General features: G+C 37.4%; 2 protein-coding genes across 2 annotated transcripts in view; one reads left to right on the forward strand and one right to left on the reverse strand.

Annotated features, from left to right (window-relative positions):
- Window positions 1-22,455, forward strand: part of vopp1b (VOPP1 WW domain binding protein b) — a 369,450-nt gene that overhangs the window by 270,639 nt on the left and 76,356 nt on the right. Inside the window, exon 4 of the mRNA XM_051929092.1 lies at window positions 10,425-10,561. Coding sequence (XP_051785052.1) covers window positions 10,425-10,561 — 137 coding nt within the window. The remainder of the gene's footprint in view (window positions 1-10,424; window positions 10,562-22,455) is intronic.
- lancl2 (LanC lantibiotic synthetase component C-like 2 (bacterial)) overlaps window positions 1-22,455 on the reverse strand; it is a 410,926-nt gene that overhangs the window by 214,234 nt on the left and 174,237 nt on the right. The gene's annotated exons all lie outside the window — the stretch shown is intronic.

Here is a 22,455-nt window from a genome sequence, read left to right on the forward strand (position 1 = left end):
GACTGTATACATTCCATTAGAGACAAGTGTTAGATGGAAAAAGGCTGCGCAGTGGCATTAACTTTTAAAGAACACCTTTAATGAATTAAGAAGAAGGGAAGGTATCCCTCCACTTATATATGCTTACTTGGCTAAAGCTCAAGGAGCTCCAGCACCACAATCCATATTTTTTCGTAAGAGAACACGATTTCTAAGGCAGCTGCCAGTTCCCCAGTCCCTTCAAATGTCTGAGCCTAGACTGTAAACCGGTACCTGTTGCTTTGGAATCAGATGTACTGGCTCCATAATAGTCTTATGCAGCCTCTTCCCCTCTCGCACCCTTACGTCAGCTATCCAATGTTGCTTCATTTTCTCTGAAAGAACTTTCATTCTCCATCTGTTCAATATTTTTACTAATCATATTCAGTTACATCTTTTATACTCTCTTGCTGTATTTGCTTATACATTTTTGTATCAGTTATGTCAGTGTTGTTCTGAAGTTGGTAGGTTAACAAGCTTATTGTTCTGTTTTTTTTTCTTCATCTTCATTCTTTCCACCACGTGCTTTAGAAGTTTTAATATTTTCAGGAGTAAATTTTTCTTGAATTCCATCCTCTTGCTTAAAATCTTAATTTTTCTAATTGCTTTGTCAGATTCATTTGTTTGATTTCTCAGACAATTAAAGTCATACATTAGCCTGGTTTGCTTTTTTTTTTTTATGCAGTTTTGGTGTTGCTTCCGTTGCTGATTATTTCTTGTTCTTGTCCCTGTGTAAGTGGTCCTAGCAGACTTCTCAAGCCTCATTCTTTTTTAAGCTTGCCAAAATGTAATATTCATTAGTTTATTTATTCTCCCAAAGATTTTCAGTAGCATCTTCCTTATCATATACTTTCTTCTAATCTGTACCATCTGTTCCTTCTATTAGCAGCAAATCCTTTTGAATATAAGTAGCTAATTAATCTTCAGCTGTAAAGGTCTTATGATGACTTTGCTAAATAATATTTAGAGTGGTGTTTTTATTTTTTAAAGTATTTAATTAATGCCTACAACTAAGTATCAGTCCTTTTTATCTTTTGCTGTATATTTTGAAGTTTCTGTCTTGAGGCTCGAGTTCCAATGCATGCCTCTGTGTAATTACATGTCGTTGTCTGAACCAAAAATGGCCCTCAAAACTAAGGTGGTTTTGTGTACATAAGAGGTACAGGAGTGAGGTGCAGAGCATTGATAAAAGATCCCAGACAAATTAAAATGAACAAAATAGGCAAACATCAACAACTGCTGAGTCCTGTGTCTTTTAGACAGAAAATAAAACGTATAAAGACTACCAGGAATCAAAAATACTACATGCTTTAGATTTACTCTTTTCCAGTTGTTTAAGGATTGTGGTTGTCAGCAAAACATGTAAGAAAAAACTATAGATATATGAAGTAAAACATTTTCACATACAAAAATATACTGTAATAAAGATGTTGCATAAAAACACAATCAAAGGTTAGCCAAGAATTGTCATTCTTCCAATTCATTACAAAGCAAGATCAAGAAGAACTATGACAAATTGAGACTAAGCTGTACTACCATCACAAAGATCCCTACTGAAATGTAGTTGATGTCACTGAACAAGGTTGTTCTTTAGGTTGTTTTGTTCATTTAAACTCAAATCACTTTTTGAACTCTTGCAGAAAGTCTGAGGATGACTTTAATAAGACTGATATTGGGACATGAGTAGTCTATACAAAGAAAAATGAGCACAGAACTGAGAGTGCTTGGTATTTTTTGAAACTATTGGTGTAAATATTAATCTTGATGTAGTCTGTGACTTACAGTTGTGATCAAAATAATTTGTAGCCTTGTTTTAACATGCAATATCTTCAGAAAATAATAGGACCAATACTGTTTCCAGCTTCTGGTTATCAGAATATTTGAACAGACCTGTCTAAAGGTGTGCAACAAAAAAGATGTATGTTTCAGGTTGCATATAGTTTTTTCACAGAAGAAAAACAAAACATGACCTAAGTGTTATTAAAAGTACCTAACCGTAATACTTGGCTGCAGGACCTTTGCCAATGATAAAGATCTTCAAACATTTCTGGTAGCCATCTTGCGCCTTTCTCCTGGTAGTTTATTCCAATCTTCAATTAAAATTTGCTCTTCCTCTTGAATGTTTGGAGGATTTGACCAAATATAAATTTCAGCTCTTACCAAAGGTTTTCAGTCAAATTGAGTTCAGGACCCATTGCTGGCCAGTTTAACACAATCCATTTTTCAGTTTTAATCATTATTTTGTGCTTTTGAATGTGTGCTTTGTTAATTGTTCTGATATGATCATCAACCCATACCTTGTTTTCCAACACTGAATAGAATATTCCATTGTAAAGTGCCCTGACAATCATTACCATAATACATTTAATATCTGTAGTACTAGAAGCAACAGGCCAGCCCCACCACATTGTGGAACCTTTATGATATTCAACTATAGGGAAGGTATATAGGACTGTAGGCAGTCCTATTTCTCTAAAAATTATAAATGATAATGCTGGTATTCCAAGAGTTTTATTCTCAACTGTTGATCGTTTTCTTAACCCAGCTCACTCAATGGAATGCCTACTAAAAATACTAGCAAAACTTATGAGGCTTTTGCTGTATTTTTTTAAACACAAAATTAACGACATTAGAAATATAGTACATCCCCCCCAAAGTTAATCCGATTGAATCCCAGTATTCCATTTTAATCAAGTTAAATTATTTCATTAGAATAGATCTACCCAAACTATGTAGAATAATTTCTCAAATGAAAACTTTCCACCTGCGCCCTTGACCCAATACCAACAGGCTTTTTCAAAGAAGTCTCTGTTGTGCAAATTGATAGTGTACTTTACATAGTGAACTAACTCATCATTAGATATGACTGTCTTAAGACTGCAGTTGTCAAACCCCTACTGAAGAAAAATAATCTCGACTACTCAGAGTTGACAATTTTACATCAATATCTAACCTGCCTTTTTTAAGTAAAATTCAAGAAAAGGCAGTCAATACACAGCTAAATGATTTCTTGCATCACCACAACCTGATCAAGGTACTATGCTGTTCCCTGCATTTATGGACTGAATGGCAGGTGTCCCAGATGTACACATGACCATCATCATCAAATTCTTCCATGTGAAGCCTGAAAACCATGAGGGCTGATTTAGTACATCTATGTTAGGTAGGATGCCAGTGGAGGATGGGCATTCTTTTGGCCTTGGAGCCCCTGCAGATTTTGTGTTTTTGTCCAGCCTAACTGGATTGTTTTTAATTTCTTCTGTCCTCCTGGCCATCCAACCTTTACTTTTTCTTTGTTACATACTGTATAATATTATTGCCTAATCTTGTTTGTTAATGTTTTGTATTAACTTCCTTTTTATTTCATCTTTGAGCTACGTTGTTTGTATGAAAATGTGTTATATAAATGTTGTTCTTGTTATATACAAATTGCTGATCTGCATTCATAAAACAGCTCTGTTTTGGATTCATCTTTATACAGAACATTTTCCAAGAATGGATTTGGTTTTCTCTATCATTTGCATCATTTCATTGCCGACACACAAATTGCTGATCTGAATTGATAAAAGAGCTATATTTTGATTTCATCTGTATACAGAACATTTTCTGAGAATGATTCTGGTTTCTCTGTTCAATGCACTTTTTTATTGTCTTTTAACAGTGGGGTCATCCATGGCTTTTGCACACAAAGTCATTCCTGGTTTAGTAAGTGGCATATAGTGCAATTTGAAGTCATCACTCCAGATCACTGCAGGTCACATTTAAGGTCTTTGGATGTTTTAATTGGTAATGTTTCAACATTTTGCTCCAACTATTGAAGACTTTTTTTTATCAGTTTACCTGTTCCCACCATATTCTCTGAGGTTTTTTGACAGTTCCTTGACAAGCAAACCTTTTAATAGCATAGTGAACTTTGCAAGTAGAAATGTCAAGGTCCCTGGGGCTTTGGTGCTTGAAGGATAGAGATCTTTCAATCAATCGTTATTTGCATTTAAATTCAGCATGTAATTGTACATCTTGATGTACTTGTAAATCCTGCTGCACTGGAGCATCGATTATTTAAGTACAATATGATTTATCCTTTTGACCACTGCAAAAATGGGAAGATGATCTTGCTGGTATCAACCAGCCATAGATACTGTAGATAGGTATATAGATAGAGCAAATGAATGAACAAAGTTTATTTGTCCCCAGAAGGAAATTTGGCTGAGGTGAGTCTTATCTCTAACACTAAAATTACCAAAACCTACAAAAAAACTCGTAATCTCGGTCCACCTTATGAAGAATGTGATGCATCTGAAGAACTGATTTGTTTGAGTAGTGCAAGAAATCAGCAAAGAGATTGGGAATAAGAGAAAGCAGGTCAACACAAGTGCAATAATTAAAGACACCTGAGATACTTTAATATGTCACGTGGAGAACAACTTCAGTGAGAGGGGCCATTTGACCATACCTCAACTAGTGTCCTGCACATTTTTCCCAAGTTTATAAAATTTTTTCCAGTGGCAAATTGAAATGCTCTGTTAAACTTTCATACCACTTTTTCAATTATTACTGTTTGATTCTGTGCTACCTTGTGTGAAACAACTGAGCATATGCAGACCAAATATATTTCACCGTTCCATTTTTTCAGGCAATATTGTACATGATATACCTAAAATGCAAGGGTGACAATAAAGTTTACCACAACATTATGTTGCACTATCAGTCTTTGAACCAACAGACTATAATTAAGCTTAAATTCTTAGCCTAAAGGGTAGTTAATTTTATTTTTTAAATGAGCAAAAATTATCTGCGGTGGGCTGGCACCCGGAGTTTGTTCCTGCCTTGTGCCCTGTGTTGGCTGGGACTGGCTCCAGCAGACCCCCATGACCCTGTGTTAAAATATAGCGGGTTGGACGATGACTGACTGACCGACAAAGATATTTAATAGCATAAAAGTCAGAACAAACACCAATGATATAACCACACATTTTATTGACCTAACCAGGCTGTGACATCCTGTATAGTAAATATTTTTTGGAGTAAAATACTCTCCAAGCAGAAAATGCTATACTATACAAAATTAATACTTTCAGGTAATTGTTTGTTAAGGCCTAATAACAAAACATTATTTCAATTTACCCAGATTTCTTTCATTGTACTGAAAAGACTGCATGCAGCTGCCAAACTGGATTAAATGCAATCGCCTTACCAAACGCCAAACAGTGAAATATTAAACTCTGGCAGGGTCAGAATAGCTTCAGTGTGTGCTGCCATAATGTTCTTTTGGAAAAATTGGATTTTTCCTTTATAAAAGGAGGCCTAGACATATTGGTATGATTCTCAACTTTTGTGATTTATTTTGGAAGTTCTGACTGAGTCCTTTTGACATTTTGACTGTCAAGAGGTCACACATATATTTCATGCTTCCTGATTGTTTTTGTGTTTTTTTTGAGTCAGCAGAGTCATGACATAATCAAAGTGAATATTTATCATTTGGTGAAATGCAGCTTCACCTCAGTGAAGACAGCATGAAATACATATTATAGGTCTAGTCTTACTGAACAAAAGAGCATTTGATGAGTTGCCAGTATTCATGAGCTTTCTTTATGTTACTCACATGTAGTATTGAGAAATATAACACTTGCACACAGGCAATAAAAGCATTATAATAATAATAATAACCAGGAAGTGATCACACATCATTTAATTGTCTGTCATCAGTAGGGTAAGTAGTCATTAAGTTTGATTTATTTTACAATAAACACAATGGCTTAGGTAGAATTTCCTGAGAAAACATTCACATTAGATTAAAAATCCTAATAAGTCTTCTATAATGCAATAATGCCTACTGTACAACTAGCATAACAGATTGTAACTGTCTGATGCTAACAGTGCCAAACCAACATAAAAGCTGAAGAGTCCATGCCGTGAAGCCTTCTAATTGTGAGAGTCACCACTCATAGTTTAATATAATCACCATTAAACCCTCTCTTCCCTCGCCAGTAATAATGAGAACTGGATCACATACAAATTAATTAAATCCTATTAGGAAGCATTTAACACATTATATATAAAACGTCCATAAGCACATTATATACATGAATATGATATACCAACAATGCCATTTCTGTCCAGGCTGTTATGTCCTGGAGTATGAAACAATATGACGCATTTTTGTCCCATCATTTTCAAGATGCTTACAGAACCTCCTACTGTCACTGTTGCATGCTGCATACAAGAAGCTTTGAGCGCTTCATATTCTGGTGACCATAAGGAAACTCTACTGCTCATCATCCAGTCTAACAGCACTGCACTTCTTCCCAGCAGTTCAGCCATTGGCAACATAATACATAAGGCTCACTTCCACTGGATCTTTCTTATACAAGGCAGTGTTATAGTCTTTGTTACTCGTTTTTATGCATGTTGTTTGCCATTTCTATTTCTCCAAATTAAATTCTTTATTTTCTTACCACTGTGTCATTTTGGTTTTTATGGGCACCTTCATTTTGTAGTCTAATTGTACAATTGTCATGCAGAGACGAGCAGAATTGCTTGATAAGAGATGTCATAATCATGACGGTATGAAGCAAGTTAGTTGTCCAAGTTTGTGGATAAACCAACTAACCTTCTTGTGTAAATTTTTGTGATTTAGTATTCTGGTTCTCGATTGCCCCGCTTTCGAATTCTGTGAAAAATTTGGTTTAGTGTTTTGGTTTTGTCATCTCAATGTATTGATCTACTGGTTTAAACCTTTGGCTTATTTCTTGACTACATTTCATCTCCTGGTCACTTATTCTTTAATTCTACCACATTTCCCTGTGTTGGAAAAACAGACTGGATCAGAGATGACTGCAGGTGTTATTTTTTTCCCTTCGTATTTGTAGGTGTTACACTGCTATATTCTCCTGCACTCCTGATCATTTCAATATAATGATCAAATCTCTGTTTCCAATTAATGACATGATTAAGCCTCAACACACAAGCTTACTGTATATAAATCAATTGATAGCAAAGCAGATTGTACTATACTTATTGTAAAAAAAACTATAAAAGTACTAGGAAACAAGCATACACGCATGCTCAAATAAAGGTTGTTCATACATAGCAAACTGGACATTTCTGTTTTGACCATACATTCTTTTGTTTTCAGTATGAAAAAATACCATCCTGCAGTGAGGAAATTGCCAATCTAACTTTCATAAGCAGTGCTCCTCAACCAATCATTGATGTAAGAATGTAAAAGCACAGTTTGCATATGTGCAGAAATTGAGAGTATATGACGATCTCCTTGTTTGTCTGCATACATTTCTCTCTCATTGTCATTCTTACATGCTGTATCGTTAACTATGTGTGGCATGTCAATGAGCCACAGTGTTAGCTAGCTGCTCAATGGCTCTATATTCAAGCTTACCTCTCATCTTTATTTGGCTTGATGCTCATCAGATGTCACCATTCTCTGGAGTTATTTTACACCATCATGGTGTACATCACTATATTTTGTGATCATATAATGATTAGATTTGTGTTGTGGAGCAGGAGCACAGCTCAGTTTGCACAGGCATTTGTCTGTCTTTGTCACATGTGCATTCTGTATCCCATACTTGACACTCAGCAAATGGCACTGCTGTTAATCTTCTGCTTTTTCCAATAAGCAGCCTCAGCATTTTGCTTCATATGCAACAAATGTCAGTGCTGTTTTTTTTGATTTCTGCCATGTCACCCTTTCAAGCAGTTTGCCACACGAAAGATGCAAATCCATCAGGACATATCATGTTCTATGTTTTCAATTAAGACCAAGATCAAGGTTCTAGTCCCAGTGGTCATGAGTAATCACATGACAGATTATCACAACGATCAACATTTTATAATAATAATTCAATAAAGATTAATGAATGTTTAGCTGAGACACCTAAGTAAACAAATACATTGGTGAGCCTTCTGAATGAAAACTGTAATGTGTTGTGTCCTCATCATGTTATCAGTGATGGTGACTCCAAGAATTTTAAAGTTGCTGACCAACTCCACATCATTCTTCCGATACACGTGATGGCTTGATTTGATTCCTGCATCCAGTAGCCTTTCTGGCACCTTGGTTTTGCTGCTATTAAGAAAGAGATTGTTGTCCTGGCACCACTGGGTCAGATAGCAAATGTCTTCTTTGCCTGTGATCATGTCTACGATTATGTTGTTATTAGTACATTTTGTGATGTAAGTGAAGATGTTTCCAGCAACATAGTGAACAAAAGTGTACAGCAAAGGGTGCAGCACATAATTGTTGTGATTATACGACTCACACAAAACTCAAAAAAGGCTTCTCCTCAAAAACTCAGATGATGCTTAAAAAAATAAATTAATCCTGGCTGCAACCTTCAAGAAGGAGCCTTCACACACCAAACGATTGAAAACCAGCTGTTTTCCGGTTGTCCAAAACGTTATTGCAGCATCCTGGACCACCCCGTATGTTGCAGTGAGGTCACAGCCTTTCTTGTCTTTTGACTTTTGTATTTGATGCTATTGGTCACTCTAATGTGGCCTGCTACTATAAAACTGAGTTAGAAAATAGACTGTACAAATTCTTATTTCTTTGAAAATAGTTACATGGTATGCTGCTTGGTTCTGCACTCTGTGGATGAATAAAAAAATGACTCAGCAGTGAATGTTTTGTTTTTCAGAGCACGAGTAAACATGATTTACAGTTGCAGATACAGCAGTTCATTAAAGATGGAGGATTCACATAAACACAAACAAGTTTTGTATTTTGACTACGTCTTGCAGAGGAGCAAAGTTGTCATTCATATCCACTCCTAGCATTGTAAACATTCTGCTTTTATGAGGACATTTAGAAAAAGAATCATTGCAGAAGCCATTCTGAGAATGGATGCATAACTTTGGCCTAAATGCCACAGCAGCACTGTAGACATTACTTGAATGTATATTTTGAGGAAAAACTGCAAAGAAGTATAATGCAGCAAGCCGGTAAGCTAAATTTCCTGGTTACAATTACATGCAGTTAATGAGGAGTTCTTGCATCTTAGTTGGCCAGCACAGGACTGTCTTGACCACAATCTACAGTCAATTAGTAATATATTAAATAAATGCTGTGATTATAAGAATGCCAGTTTTGGAATAAATGTATAATTTTCACAAAATTTAAAAACACTTTTGAAAATATTGCAGATGACAAGAAAATGTGTTGAGTGACTGTGATCATCATTGCTTAGGTAAGATTGCTTTGACAAAAGCTAATTTGAGGGAGCTATTTTTAGCAGTTAATTAAAGCTGTCACAGCAACCTGCTTTTTATTTTTACTATTGAAAGACTGAAAATTCCATAGCTGATTTAGTACAAAATGACCTTGAAAATTGATTTTTCAATCTGAGCGTGAAGTGGAGTAATTACAAATTCACTGACCTAAGCGCAAAGAAGGCGAGGGGTGGTGTTACCGATTTTATGGCTAATGAAGCTGTTGTTCAGATTCCTGTGAAAAATAAAGGTGCAAAGGAGCTTTCGAGTGCTTCAGGTTTATATTTCAACGTTTTGCACACAGGTCTGACATGTTTATGTATCTCAGTAGCCCGTACAACTGTATTTAGTGTAGATTTGTTTTAGTAAACCGAGAAAAGATAAGACTCATGTCTCTAGCAAATGCAGAGAAAAAAATGAATACCACAAATCACTGCTATTATGTGGGTGTGAAAGCCATGCTGAAAAAAATGAATTATTGGCAAGAAAATGATTTAACTGAAGCAATTCAGAACTAGAGAATCAATTCAATTATTTAGGTTTTCATAAATTAGCAAATTCCAATTTTGGGATGCAGAAAGCCATTTAGAAATAAGGTAAGAATGAATTCTGGGAGGGATGCCATCCCACCGGAGGTGGTACAATCACAAGCATGCTTGCATTGTGCCAGTTCAGAGTCAGTGTGATGTGCACGATGGCAGTGTGATGGCAGAGGAAACCCAACATCCCAGGGAAAACCCACATAGATAAAGGAAGAAAGTGCAGTCTCTATATGAGATTCTAGCACATTTTTTGTCATTTCACATTTTTGCATGTTTGCATACAATACTTATGGAGAAGTGTGTATTATAATGTAAACAGAAGGTCTGCAGGGTTCAAAAACTGCACATTAAGAACCTTCACCTCATTCAGTGTGCGGTGCTCTGATATTTAGCAGAGGCAGCATTAGAGCTGTTAAGTAACTATAACTGTAGACGAGAAGCGCAAAGATAGGTAATTCAGCATTTGCTTAAACATAGCAAACAAAACTTTATAATGGGCATTACTGTTTTCATTATGTTTTTTAATGCTTTCACTGTCTTTTTGGAATTTTATGATTTACTAAAAAGATGCTTAATTTTAATGGAACACTTATACCAAGTAAAAAAGTGTTGTTTTTTTTTTATTTCATTTTCTAGGTTGCTTCTCATGATGGGTGTGCTCTTTTGTTGTGGGGCTGGCTTTTTCATCAGAAGGAGGATGTACCCCTCACCGCTAACGGATGAGCCTTCATTCAATGTTTCATTCACCAGGCAGCCTATCAACACCACACCAAGTAAGACATGCTGCTTTATTACATTTCTTAAATATAATACAGCTACGGTACAATAAGCAAAGAATAGTTTGGTGCAACAGAGAAACGATGGAAGTTTCATTTTGTAGGTTGTATGCAATTAAAAAGCTGCCTTCTGATGATTAATTTCTCTCCAAAAATATTTCTATTTTTACTTTATATGTGAGAGAATTTGTCTGTGTCCGGACCATTGTACTGTGAAATCAGTGTCAGCAGCAGCATAAATATAAAAAAAATCATGAAGAATAGTTTGGCATGTAATTGCCACTTCACAGGCACAGTGTAAATTATTTCATATACTGTGAGATGGCATCTGATCTTGCTTTATTTGTTCATTTTTATTGAAATATGTTATTTTCTATTGTAGTAGCAGTACTTATAATCAGTGTGCTGTAGTTTACAAGTGGAGGGCTTTTTATTATAGGGTTAGTGATTCCTGGAAAAGATTACTGTAAGTGAATAGACTTTCCCAAGACCAGCTGTCCCTTTGCCTTCAAAGTTGGGGTCATCAATCTTGGTTAAATAAAGTCATCTATCTATCTATCTATCTATCTATCTATCTATCTATCTATCTATCTATCTATCTATCTATCTATCTATCTATCTATCTATCTATCTATCTATCTATCTATCTATCTATCTATCTATCTATCTATCTATCACGAGGATGAGGAGGCTTTGCAAGCACCTTAAGTGCAAGATCACCGCCATAGTGCCTAACACAATTCATGCTATAAAATGCCTTGGCGATGGTAAAATTCAATACTCAATAAATAATGTGCACAGAGATTATTATAGACAAGGTAACAACACAAGTCCTAGCGAGTTAGAGATGACAGCAATTATTCTAGGAGTCCCTCATGCCATTAGCAAGCAACAGTGAGAACCAACACAAAATATATGTTCCCATGCGCCTTGCTTTAAAAGAAGAGTGACATGGAGAATGTCTAAACATTTTAATGGTGACAAAAATTGCAGGGATATCTGATACCACTAGGAGGAGCTCTCAACATTATTACTGGCTTTAGAAATGTCTTAGGGTAGCCCTGGACATACTCCCTAGATGGGGCTTAAACATCTCTTCCATGGACTAAGGGTATAAGCACATGTATAGTTTCTTTCACCACCCTCTGCAGTGTTTTATGATCGAGGATGTAGCCAGTGATGATGGACTTCACTGTGTACCTTTAGAAGTTTGTAAGCACAAATAGAGAAATCCATACTTTTCTCAGATGTTTGGGGAAGTGAAGACATTGGTGAGCCTTGACTATAGGTGAGATTTATTGTGGCCACTTCACAGTTCCTCAGTGAAGAGCACTCCAAAGAACTTAATTGAAGCTGTTCACCCTTTCAGTGGCATCCCACCCAATATGGATGGAATTTTAGTCCGCCTTCAGTTTCTTGAAGTCTATGATTAGCTGTTTGGCTTTGTTGACAATTGAGTTATTAGGTAGACCTCTTTTCTGTATGCTGTCTCATTATGGTTGGTGACCAGGGGCCTCATGTATAAACGGTGCGTACACACAGAAATGTTGCGTACGAACGTTTCCACGCTCAAATCGTGATGTATAAAACCTAAACTCGGTGTAAAGCCACGCACTTTTCCACAGTACCTCATGCCCTGGCGTACGCAATTTCTCCGCTCGGTTTTGCAGACTGGCGGCACCCAGTGTCAAAGCAATGCTACTGTTCCTGTGTAGTCACCCTTTCTTTCTTAGACCCACATTCCTGACGCGGCTTTATAAATACACTGAAACTAACTGCATATTGTTTATTAGTGTAATGCATCTGATTGTAATTAACCTGCAGCAATATAATGGTCCAGGGAATAGCCATAGTATTCCAAATACCATAACTGCTTTAGTGTTGTTACTCTCAATGCATCTTCTTCTTCTTTCAGCTGCTCCCGTTAAGGGTTGCCACAGCAGATCATCTTTTTCCATATTACTCTCACTGCACCACTCGGAGTATTTATATCACTGTATCTGAGTGGGGAATCACAGCAGCAGCTGATCAGAAAGAGAATTATTGGTACACAACATGAAGCAGACGCTGCCTGAGCCACGCCAAAACGTTTCAGAGACTTTCCTGTACGAACTTCGCGGTTCAGAAACAGTTTCATCCCAAGAACTATAAACGCACTAAATCAGTCCATCAAGTGCTCCTTGTAGAACTGTTTGGACTTATAAGTACAATCACCTCACTGTAAACTTGCACAACAGTTATAATATTGCACAACCTGCGCCACTTTATAAAGCGCATATTTACATATGATGACGATATCATTTTTAAGATGAAATGTAGCAAAATATGTTGATTATATTATACAGATAAAACTTTAACTTCATTTAAATAATCTGTATTGTTAATAATTAAACATGTGAGGAAACGGTGCTGCAGCGCTAGCTAGTTCATGGATTGTTCCTGCATTGCGTTGTATTCTTGCTCGTGCTGATGCAACATGGGATGGATAGACGGATAGAATAATTAAACATGTACTACGAAGATATTTCAATGTTCCTTAAAAGTTTTGAAGAATCGGCGTTCTAAGCTTACAGATGGCTTCACGTCTATTACAGAGCTGATTGTGTAGTGATTGGGTATTTGGAGAAAGAAAAGTAAGGACAGGAATTGGAGGTTAGTACGTTTGAAAGAGACAGTACTGCTGCAATAAATTATTTCATCGAAGGTCACGCATGGCGCAGCAAGCCTCTTGCGTGAGACATGAACAAGCACTGCGCCACCATGTTCCCATGTTTAATAACATGCTTTAACTCCTATCATCATGAAAAAGATATCACATATACATCTCAGTATTTTAATTATTCAGAGAGCTGTAATATCACGAATGTAATGGATTCTGTGTCCTGTCAGAGAAAAAGAAAGCCCGTTTAAGAAGCAGGTAGTGATTCACACACATAGAAGATCAAATACAGAACAAAGCATTTAATGTACTACTTTAGTTACAATGGGATTTGAGAAACTAGTAAATTAAACGATTTTAAGATGAAGTTTATGATGTTCTACTTTAATAGCAAAATAAACTACGTGATTAAAGTGGAAATTTCAAGATAAAAGTTGACATTTCGTGCTTTTTTCCCACTGTGTGCCTATTTTTTTTGTCTGTACCCTAATAAGCTTTCATATGACACTCAGACGGTGGGCTACAACTTGCCTTTTCACGGCGACTTTGATATGTGGTTTCTTTTTTATTTCGGGCACTGTGCGACTTTGTGAACTTGAGCTTTTGAGTTTCTCTGACACTCTGTCACTCGATCAACTTCATTTTGTTGATTATACCACTGTTTAAACCAAGAAATAGTACGTATTTCCTTTGCCTCCATTTGTTATTCGCTGAAATTCTTATATTTTACCCCGTGCTTTTCCCATTGTCTTTTCACAGAAGGCTGAGCTTAAGGGCTATTTATATTGATTTGCATATTCAAAGAGGTGTAATTATGGGAGGAGTTGGGGCGGGACAGAAGGCGCGTGCACGTGCGTTACTTTTCACGCTGATCGGGATTTATGTAGATAGATAGATAGATAGATAGATAGATAGATAGATAGATAGATAGATAGATAGATAGATAGATAGATAGATAGATAGATAGATAGATAGATAGATAGATAGATAGATAGATAGATAGATAGATAGATACTTAATTAATCCCAAGGGGAAATTCACTTACTCCAGCAGCACCTTACTGATACAAAAAACAATATTAAATTAAAGATTGATAATAATGCAGGTAAAAACAGACAATAACTTTGTATAATGTTAAATGTTAACGTTTACCCCCCCAGGTGGAATTGAAGAGTCGCATAGTTTGGGGGAGGAACTATCTCCTCAGTCTGTCAGTGGAGCAGGACAGTGACAGCAGTCTGTCGTTGAAGCTGCTCCTCTGTCTAGAGATGACACTGTTTAGTGGATGCAGTGGATTTTCCATAATTGATAGGAGCCTGCTGAGCGCCCGTCGCTCTGCCACAGATGTCAAACTGTCTAGCTCCATGCCAACAATAGAGCCTGCCTTCCTCACCAGTTTGTTCAGGCGTGAGCCGTCTTTCTTCTTAATGCTGCCTCCCCAGCATACCACCGCGTAGAAGAGGGCGCTCGCAACAACCGTCTGATAGAACATCTGCAGCATCTTATTGCAGATGTTGAAGGACGCCAGCCTTCTAAGGAAGTATAACCGGCTCTGTCCTTTCTTACACAGAGCATCAGTATTGGCAGTCCAGTCTAATTTATCATCCAGCTGCACTCCCAGGTATTTATAGGTCTGCACCATCTGCACACAGTCACCTCTGATGATCATGGGGTCTATGAGGGGTCTGGGCCTCCTAAAATCCACCACCAGCTCCTTGGTTTTGCTGGTGTTCAGGTGTAGGTGGTTTGAGTCGCACCATTTAACAAAGTCATTGATTAGATCCCTATACTCCTCATTCTATATTATATTATACTACTCATACTACATTCATGTAGCAGAAGAACGTGGAAGTTTGCGTACGTATAGATTCCTGCATCTGGATTTTTCTGTGCGTACGCACATTCCTGCTTTTGTGCTTACGCCATGTTATAGTGTGAGTTCTACGCATGGCGTTATGCATGAGGCCCCAGGCCTTTGATGGTAGTGTTATTATCAAATTTATTGATGGAGTTGGAGCTATGTTTAGCCATGCAGTCATAGGTGAGCAAGGTGTACATAGACGGAGGCTCAACACACTACCCTATGGAGTGCCTTTATTAAGGGTTAACATGGTAGATGTGATAGTCACTCCAAAGAAACTGAAGCTGTTCACCTTTTCAGTAGCATTCCATCCAATACAGATGGAATGGTGGTCTACCTTCTGATTCCTGAAGTCTATGACCACCTGCTTAGTTTTGCTGACCATAGAGTCAGCAGGTGGACATTTTCTCGGTAACCTTTGTGGGTGGTGTTACTACAAATATAATAATGGGTTTGGAGCTGTGTTTGACCATGCAGTCATGGGTGAGCAAGGTGTATATAGAAGGAGGCTCAACGCATTCCCCTCTGGTGTGCCTTTATTGTGGTGTCAGCATGGTAGATGTGATGTTCTTCATATGCACATGCTGAGGTCTGCAAGTTAGGAAGTGCAGAATCCAGTTATAGAATGGGGCCTAACGTTTCTACTGTAACCCAAGATAAAACTGTTAGAGAATTATACCTACTATTTTTCAAAAGTTTATTTTGGGCTTTCATACTATGACCAGTTTTCCCTTTACTCCTGTTCTTGGTTTACCCATCAAGACTAATGTAATGTTGCCTGTCTCTGCCAGGGTGTTACTATTTACAGGAAATCAACTGTTAATCAAAAACCCCATACTTAATCAAATACTTTTAGACACACTAAGAATCTTCAGAAGGTCATAAACTGCTTAAATACTTGTTCGGAATGGCACAAAGAAATACCAAATTTTAATAACCTGCCTTTATCTATCTATCTATCTATCTATCTATCTATCTATCTATCTATCTATCTATCTATCTATCTATCTATCTATCTATCTATCTATCTATCTATCTATCTATCTATCTATCTATCTATGCATCAAAAAACAGGTGTTTTTCTTTGCTACCATGGTCTAGAAAAGGTATGCAAAATCTATTCTAAAATTCTGATTACAAAAAATATTATACCTTTTTTCCTCATCAAGCAACACTTAATACCCAGAATGATAAAATGAAAGCAGGATTTTAGGAATTTTTATAAATGTATTAAAAATAAAAAAAACTGAAATTTTAACATGAAATTGAAACTTGAAATTTGGCTCAGATGCAATCTGTTCTTTTGATCTTCATTGAGATGTTCCTGCACTTTGTTTGGACTCTGAGATGTTCCTGCACTTTGTTTGGAGTCCACCTGTGGTCAGTTCAATTGGTTGCTCACAATTAGGAAAGATGCACACCTGTCTATAGAATGTACATCAGAGCAAACACCAAGCCGTGAGGTCGAGTGTGATTACTTGTCTAGAAAAACACTGCTTCTCAAAGTATATGAAATGATCTTTATGCCAGGTGTGGTAAGCCTGTTTCTGGCTGAGGTGCTGGACCAATTGGCCCTGCAGTATTCTTTATACCGTATATACCGTACACACAGGTCCAACCTGAACTTTCAAGTGTAGTGCTGGGTCTTGAAGGTCATTGGATGTAATAAAAGGAAGACTGCCTGTTGTTGTTTTTTAAATTGTGAATTACAGTATTTGCACTTACGATTTGAGCTTTTTTCATGCAGAATACACACACCAATGAAGAGGTACGAAAAATTCAGTACCATTTTCTCCCACAAAAATAGCCACATTAATTTGAAAAAACAAGAAATGAGATTAATATCAGGAATACATCGTTGACAAGACATTATGCTGAATCTTAATTTTCACCCACTACTAAGGAGAGTGATGCTAAATTTGAAAAAGCCATCTTGGAAATCCATTGCATGCTCCTTTCTACTTGGTGGAAAAAGCCAACAGTAATAGGATGCTTCTGTTTCAAAGAAACTCAGCATCCTGTGACAGAACATGCAAATATGTACAGTACTGTGCAAAAGTTTAGGCAGGTGTGAAAAAATGCTGTAAACAAAGAATGCTTTTAAAAATGCAGTGAATGAACAAAAGATAAACCTAAATCAAATCAATATTTGGTGTGACCACCCTTTGCCTTCTCAAGCATCAATTCTTCTAGGTACACTTGCACACAGTTTTTGAAGAAACTCGGCTGGTAGGTTGTCCCAAACTTCTTGGTGAACTAACCACAGATCTTCTGTGGATGTAGGCTTCCCCACATCCTTCTGTCTCTTCATGTAATCCCAGATACACTCGATGATGTTGAGATCAGGGCTCTGTGGGGGCCATACCATCACTTCTAGGATTTCTTGTTCTTCTTTACGCTGAAGATAGTTCTTAATGACTTTGGCTGTATGTTTGGGGTCATTGTCCTACTGCAGAATAAATTTGGGGCCAATCATACGCCTCCCTGATGGTATTGCATGATGGATAAGTATCTGCCTGCATTTCTCAGCATTGAGAAACAAATTAATCCTGACCAAATCTCCAACTCCATTTGCAGAAATGCAGCCCCAAATGTTCAAGGAACCTCCACCATGCTTCACTGTTGTCTGCAGACATTCATTATTGTACCGCTCTCCAGTCCTTCGATGAACAAACTGCCTTCTGCTACAGCCAAATATTTCAAATTTTGACTCATCAGTCCAGTGCATACTTGAGTCGCTTGGCCTTGTTTCTACGTTGGAGGTATGGCTTTTTGGCTGCAACTCTTCCATGAATACCACTTCTGGCCAGACTTCTCTGGACAGTAAATGGGTGTACCTGGGTCCCACTGGTTTCTGCCAGTTCTGAGCTGATGGCACTGCTGGACATCTTCCAATTTCGAAGGGTAATAAGCTTGATGTGTCTTTCATCTGCTGCACTAAGTTTCCTTGGCCAACCACCGTGTCTACAATCCTCAACATTGCCCGTTTCTTTGTGCTTCTTCAAAAGAGCTTAAACAGCACATCTTGAAACCCCAGTCTGCTTTGAAATCTTTGTCTGGGAGAGACCTTGCTGATGCAGTATAACTACCTCAATCTTGCCATGACATGAAACTGTCTTCCACAACCTCACCTTGGCAGCAGAGTTTGGCTGTTCCTTACCCAGTTTTAAGCCTCCTACACAGCTGTTTCTGATTCAGTTAATGACTGTGTTTCAACCTACGTGTGACATTGATGATCATTAGCACCTGTCTGGTATAATTGGTTGATCATACACCTGACTATAATCCTACAAAATCCCTGACTTTGTGCAAGTGTACCTATAAGAATTGATGCTGGTTTGAAGGCAAAAGGTAGTAACACCAAATTTTGATTTGATTTAGGTTTTTCTTTTGTTCGCTCACTTTGCATTTTGTAAATTGATAACAATAAACAATCATTATTTATATTTCTGAAAGCATTCTTTGTTTACAGCCTGCGTCTTCTTTCCATGTTGTTGTGGCTTGTCCTTATTCACCTCAGAGCAAGTCAGTTTTAAATTTGATGAGTTTCTGTTTCAATTTATGCAGTTAATAGCCAAAATATGTCCTTGAGCAATAGGTGGCTACATGATTGTGTTTTTTTAGGTCATGACAATGTCACAGAATATCACAACAATCTGACGCAAATTAAGACATACCAGGCGCCAGCATACCATTGTTTGATTAATCTTTTCTGATATGAAAGATGCATGAACCTGCAGGTCTCACTTGTCATTAGCAAAAGAAAGACAGATATTATTAGTTAGGTAAGCTAATGGTAAAGTTAGAGAAGTCTGCACACATACAGTATAGAAAAATGTTTTTACAGCCCTACCAACATTTTCATGCCCAAAACAGCACTGCATTAGTAGCATGCCTGAGGACACCCAGAGCTAAACATCACTAATCTTACACATATGCTCCAAAAAAACATATATACTGATAGCAGGTTAATTTGAGGATCTCATTCTTACTCGTGATATTTCAGTTAATAATATTGATTTATGAGATGTTTCTTTCACTGATCACTTTTCTATAATGATGGATATGAATATTACTGTTGATGTCCCGACTACTAGCTGTCCCCCACACTGCTCGCGCTTTTTAAATTCCTCTATTATATCCGATTTTAAAACCATATTCTCTAGTCTTCATGTGCATGTCCAAAATAATGGTATCGATGATTCTGTCTTAAAATTTAATTCTTCTTGTAAAACGGTTTTAGACTCAATTGCTCTGCCCAAGATACGCCGTAATAAGTGAAGACCTGCTCCCTGGCTAAATGAAACTACGCGATCGCTGGACCATGCCTGTCGAGCTGCTGAATTGCGTTGGAAAAAAGATGGACTGATTGTTTCTAAACAGATTTTTAGGACTTCTCTATTCAACTTCCAGGCAGCCGTTAAGAAATCTAAACATGATTTCTTTGCTGATTTAGTATCCCGTCATTCTAAGAATCCTAGGGTCTTATTTAATTTAATTAATGTGGCCATTCACCCTCATTCTGTGATGGGATTAAATAGCACTGTTCATTCATGTGAACAGTTTCTATCATTCTTTGTCAGCAAAATTGATACTATCTGCCCTGGCATTGTCCAAGCTGACTATAAACTTCCTACTGTTAATCATGACATTGTCTTAAAATCCTTTGCTCTAGTCTCACTTTCACAGTTAAAAAGAACTATTGACACCCTTAAACCAGCTCCCAGCCCTCTTGATATTGAACCACCACGCCTCTTAGTGGAAGCCTTTGATGTTTTGGGGCCATCTTTACTAGCCATTATAAATGATTCTATAAGTGCGGGGGTTGTGCCCTCATTTTTTAAACATGCTGCAGTCCGTCCCTGTCTAAAAAAGGCAGAATTAGATCCTGGAGTTTTAGCCAGTTTTTGCCCAATTTCCCAACTGCCATTTCTGGTTAAAATTCTAGAAAGAATTATTTATAATCAATTGGTCAATCACCTTAACTCCAATAATTTATTTGAGATCTACCAATCTGGCTTTAGGCATTTTCATGGTGTTGAGACGGCCTTCCTGAAAGTATTCAATGACATCTCTCTTATTAATGACTCAGGTGATGTGGCAGTCCTTCTCCTCCTTGACCTGTCCGCTGCCTTTGACACCATTGACCATGAGATACTGCTGATGCGGCTTGAACATCCTGTTGGGCTTAAAGGGGCTGCTCTTAACTGGTTCAGGTCATATTTAACTGGTAGACACTTTTCAGTGACTTTAAATTCCTCTTTTTCGTCTACTGCTCCTCTTAAATATGGTGTTCCTTAGGGATCCATTTTGGGTCCTATTTTATTCTATGTATACCTTCACCCTATTGGAGCGATTTTTAGGAAATTTAACATTTCTTTTCACTGCTATGCGGATGATACACAGGTTTATATTCCTGTCTGCAACTCTACAATAAATCAACTCCACAACTGTCTTTCTGAACTAAGATCCTGGATGGCTAATAATTTTCTTGATCTGAATCAAAATAAAATGGAGGTGCTTATAGTGGGTTCATCAGCTAAAGCCCAAATTGGTCTTGGACTTCCCGGCTCTTTCTCTGTCTTTTCCAAACCTCAAGCCCACAATATTGGTGTTATCTTAGACAGTAACCTCTCTTTTGAGAAACAAGTAAATTCTGTAGTCAAGAGTTGCTTTTTCCAGCTTCGTCTTTTAGGTAAGACCAAGCCTTTTTTATCTTCTACAGATCTTGAGAAAGCTACTCATGCTTTTATTTTTCTCGCCTTGATTACTGCAACTCACTGTATTCTGGGATTAGCAAATCCCTGATACACAGGTTGCAGTTGGTCCAGAATGCTGCCGCTCGCTTTCTGGTTGGGGCAAGAAAATATGACTCTGTCTCTCCAATATTAGCTTCTTTACACTGGCTGCCTGTCAGTTTTCAAATTGATTTTAAAATCTTGCTGCTAGTTTTTAAATCTTTACATGGGCTTGCTCCTGCCTATTTATCTGAACTGTGTGTTTTACATCAGCCATCTAGAGTGCTTAGATCTTCTGGTCAGCTGTCTCTGGTTGTCCCTCACACCAAGTGTAAAACCAAGGGGGACAGGGCTTTTGCAGCTGCTGCTCCTCACCTGTGGAACTCTTTACCTCATCATATAAAGGAGTCGTCTACAATTGAACTGTTGAACTGTTCAAAACAAGATTAAAGACTCATTTCTATTCACTTGTATTCTGTGACCTTCAGTAATACTGATGGTTTCCTCATTGTGATTATATAACATTACTTCTATTTATAATTTATTTTATTTTTATTTATGTTCATATATTTTTGTTTCTATTTATGTTATGTTATTTGTTTGTTTTTCTTTTACTCTATTATTGTAAAGCACTTTGGCCACAGCATTCCTATGTTGTTTTAAATGTGCTATATAAATAAATTGGCATTGACATTGACTTTTTATACCAACAATTCAAAATTTCTGAAAAGTATACATTCACTTCCATCATCCACAGACATTAAAAGGAAAGTCCAATATTTCAACACTGGGGCTCATTGTAATGGCTGCCATGACCAGTGCTGATGCTCCAGTCAATTAATAAACCTGATGCTTGCTACAAATGTTATACTTTATTGGTGTTTTGATACACCAATCTCTTCACAAACAGCAGTTCAATGTCAAAATTCATCTTCCATACCTTTGAAACACAACACACTTCTTCCTTTGGCTCCAGTAGTCATTAAAAAGAGAGTATCAGTGTAACGATTTTATGAATTGTTGTCACATTTTCTGCTATTTACATTTCAAAATGTAGGAAGTAACAGGTGTTGCCAGTAAGGGGTGTCTTCAGAAACCCAAACCTTCGACACAGTCATTAACACCAGTCATGGGTTCAGATAACCTTTCATTTTGAAGACTATACCTTCAATGCACACAGACAAGTCACAATACACCAATCATTCCTTCCTTTTCTTCTTGTTCTTTTCTCCCAAATTCTACTCCTCCTGACTGTGACCTCCCAAGTGAGATGAGGAGGACCTTTATTGCCAGACCCAGTAGTTCTTCCAGTGCCATGACATTGCTCAATGAAAGCACCTCCAGGTCAGGCAGAAGCTCCTCCAAGTAAGGACAGCCAGGTACCCACAGGACCCAGCAGGCCCGCCTAACAGAACTATATCAGGGAAGCATACAGTCCTTGTCTTTTGTCATATGAGCGGGCTCTTTGTGCATGAGTGATGATAACAAATGAATACTCATCCAGAGCAATGCATATAATTCAATGAAGAGAAATAAAGAATGAAGGTGTTTTGGACCTCACAAAGAGAAGAAAAGCGTATCTGTCTGATGTCTCACGCTTTATGTACCATGACAGAATTGAAACAAAATGGCA

This window comes from Erpetoichthys calabaricus, chromosome 6, assembly GCF_900747795.2.
Source record: "Erpetoichthys calabaricus chromosome 6, fErpCal1.3, whole genome shotgun sequence".
NCBI lineage: Eukaryota > Metazoa > Chordata > Cladistia > Polypteriformes > Polypteridae > Erpetoichthys > Erpetoichthys calabaricus.